At 52.0% G+C, this 886-nt stretch overlaps 1 protein-coding gene across 1 annotated transcript; it reads right to left on the reverse strand.

The window, feature by feature from the left end:
* Positions 1-85: 85 nt before the first annotated feature.
* LOC108306166 (60S ribosomal protein L39-like) lies at positions 86-300 on the reverse strand. Its single transcript, XM_037739438.1, has one exon. The coding sequence runs from the start codon at positions 248-250 to the stop codon at positions 119-121; it is 132 nt and encodes a 43-aa protein (XP_037595366.1). The 5' UTR covers positions 251-300; the 3' UTR covers positions 86-118.
* Between the last annotated feature and the right edge of the window lie 586 nt (positions 301-886).

Below are 886 nucleotides of genomic sequence, written 5' to 3' on the forward strand. Positions count from 1 at the left end.
GATCTCTTGACCTCGTGATCCACCCGCCTCGGCCTCCCAAAGTGCTGGGATTACAGGCGTGAGCCACCGCGCCCGGCCCCACATGTGTAATTTCTTACAGACCAAGTTTGGTTCTTCTTCAATGTCTCCTTTTGGAGTTGTACCTGATTTTATTACCAGTTTTCATCCGAATCCACTGGGGAATGGGACGATTTTGCTTTTGTTTCTTGGCCAGGAATCGCTTAATCCTGAAAGTCTTGTGAGAAGACATGGCGAGAAACGGAGTAATGCACACACCACGATGGCGGAGAAAGGAAGAGAGGGGCTTTTTTTTTTTTTGACGCGGAGTCTTCGTCTGTTGCCCAGGCTGGAGTGCAGTGGCGCAATCTCGGCTCACTGCAACCTCCGCCTCCCGGGTTCAAGCGATTCTCCTGCCTCAGCCTCCCCAGTAGCTGGGATTACAGGCGCCACCACCATGCCTGGCTAATTTTTGTATTTTTAGTAGAGACAGGGTTTCACCATGTTGGTCAGAGTCGTCTCAAACTCCTGGCCTCGTGACCTGCCCGCCTCAGCCTCCCAAGGTGCTGGGATTACAGGCGTGAGCCACTGCGCCCAGCCCAGGGTCCTCTTTAGCTGGGCAGGCACTAACCCATTCACAGCATCCCCAACCCCCTGCAGGATTAGGTGCTTGCCTGGGACCTCTAGAAATCCGCCTCTGGAACCCCCAGCATTTTATCCCTTATGACCCATCTTACCTTCCCTATATTGAGTAGTTGTCTCCACATTGTACTGGTCCCAGCAGTTCAAGTAAACACAAAATCTGGGTTGTTTCTCCCAAACCCATCACTGTCCATTTAAATAAACAGCCCTGAGTGAGGACTGGTTTGCCCTATTGCATAAGACCGCT

Source organism: Cebus imitator, unplaced genomic scaffold (genome assembly GCF_001604975.1).
Source record: "Cebus imitator isolate Cc_AM_T3 unplaced genomic scaffold, Cebus_imitator-1.0 Scaffold70, whole genome shotgun sequence".
In the NCBI taxonomy this organism is placed as follows: Eukaryota; Metazoa; Chordata; class Mammalia; order Primates; family Cebidae; genus Cebus; species Cebus imitator.

Coding starts and splice junctions, on each gene's coding strand:
- LOC108306166 (XM_037739438.1), bottom strand. CDS start 250: ATGTCTTCTCACAAGACTTTCAGGATTAAGCGATTCCTGGCCAAGAAA.